Source organism: Notothenia coriiceps, unplaced genomic scaffold (genome assembly GCF_000735185.1).
Source record: "Notothenia coriiceps isolate Sejong01 unplaced genomic scaffold, NC01 NC01_scaffold00027017, whole genome shotgun sequence".
NCBI classification, from domain to species: Eukaryota; Metazoa; Chordata; class Actinopteri; order Perciformes; family Nototheniidae; genus Notothenia; species Notothenia coriiceps.
The window spans coordinates 1,434-2,798 of record NW_011359718.1 but is presented as its reverse complement, the minus strand read 5'-3'; the positions used below and the strand labels follow the sequence as shown (position 1 = coordinate 2,798).

Sequence of the window (1,365 nt, the reverse complement as noted above, 5' to 3'; positions counted from 1 at the left end):
TTTTTTATTGTTAATGTCACTGGTAGTTCAAAAGTCACATAAAAATGTTTATAATACATTGACATGTTGATAACACAGTCTCAAGACTAGTCTATGCATTAGTGAGTGTGATGGTGTTCATGAGGTGTTGCTCCGCGATGCGTCGCTCTAGGATGGATGAATACAATTATTACAGTATACCCACTACAAAAAAGTAGACTACACCACTGGTCATGGCCTTTGTGGTCATCCATGGAGCAGAGATAACAGATGCACTGCTGATCAGTGCGGCAGAAAATCTTCATCACCTCGTCATGACGAGAGCAGATGTTCTCCTGAAGCTTTGAGGAGGCTGCAACCAACTTGTGTTTCTTTAATGGAGCTACATCAAAGTGAGGTTGGAGGTGTTGCTCACAGAAAGAGGCCATACACACCAGACAGGACTTGAAGGCTTTCAGCTTCACCCCGGAGCAGAAATCACAGACCACATCTGCAGGTTTTGCAATGGAAAGATCAGGTGAAGCATCTTGAAGCCCTATTTTCTTCAGTTCCTCCACTAGCTCTGCAAGCCTGGTACTTTTCACCATGCAGGCCTCGGTGTGAAGCTCTGCCTGCACTGCGGGCAGCTGTAGGTTTTCTCCTCATTCTCCTTACCCCAGCAGTCTTTAATACATCTCATGCAATAACTATGCCCACACAGGGAATAGTTACCGGATCCTTTAGAATATCCAGACGGATCGAACAGCTACATTTTTCCCGACTCAGACTCACTTGCTGCGCCATTTCTCCTCTACGACAGTGAATGTCAGTAATTTTCACTTTCTGTTTCCAGAGAAAAGCTAATTCCCTAATGTTGAATCAATAATATACAATGTATGGGCTTTTCAGCACATGTCACCACATGGTACTTAGTTTACACCATGGTTTACACCCATCTTTAAACTGTGAAATCTGTGAAAGGGGAGGAACAACGTCTGAGTTGCGTAGACTTTGAGCAGGAGGAGCCTCGCATAGCCAGCAAATAAAGTTGTGTGTGTGGGAAAACTGGCCTTCATTCCAGGAAAAGGAGTGGTTGCAATCCGTCTTTAATCCCTTAGTTAGTCGGCTGTCAGATAACTAACAATACATTTGGATCTTAAAAGGTTAAACAAGATGTCTCACGACTTGAATTCATGTCAACCACATACAATAACAATATTTTCATGAAACAAAACACCAAATACAAATTGAGAATACAAAAGAAGACACACAGGAATCAATTATAGCTGAAAATCAATACACCTCAGGTGACGTTTGAACAATAAAATAGTTTAAAGTAATAGTTTAGCACAGGAGCCTCGCCTGGCGAATAAAACAATTTCCCCTCAATAATAAAATACATTAACC

At 41.8% G+C, this 1,365-nt stretch overlaps 1 protein-coding gene across 1 annotated transcript; it reads right to left on the bottom strand.

The window, feature by feature from the left end:
• Positions 1–202: 202 nt before the first annotated feature.
• On the bottom strand, positions 203–872 carry LOC104957424 (E3 ubiquitin/ISG15 ligase TRIM25-like; the record flags this gene model as incomplete). The annotated part of the gene is given in 3 exon segments (XM_010785054.1): positions 203–568; positions 571–682; positions 685–872. Coding segments are annotated over 3 exon segments (556 nt in total), but the record flags the coding sequence as incomplete, so codon positions are not given.
• Positions 873–1,365: the final 493 nt, after the last annotated feature.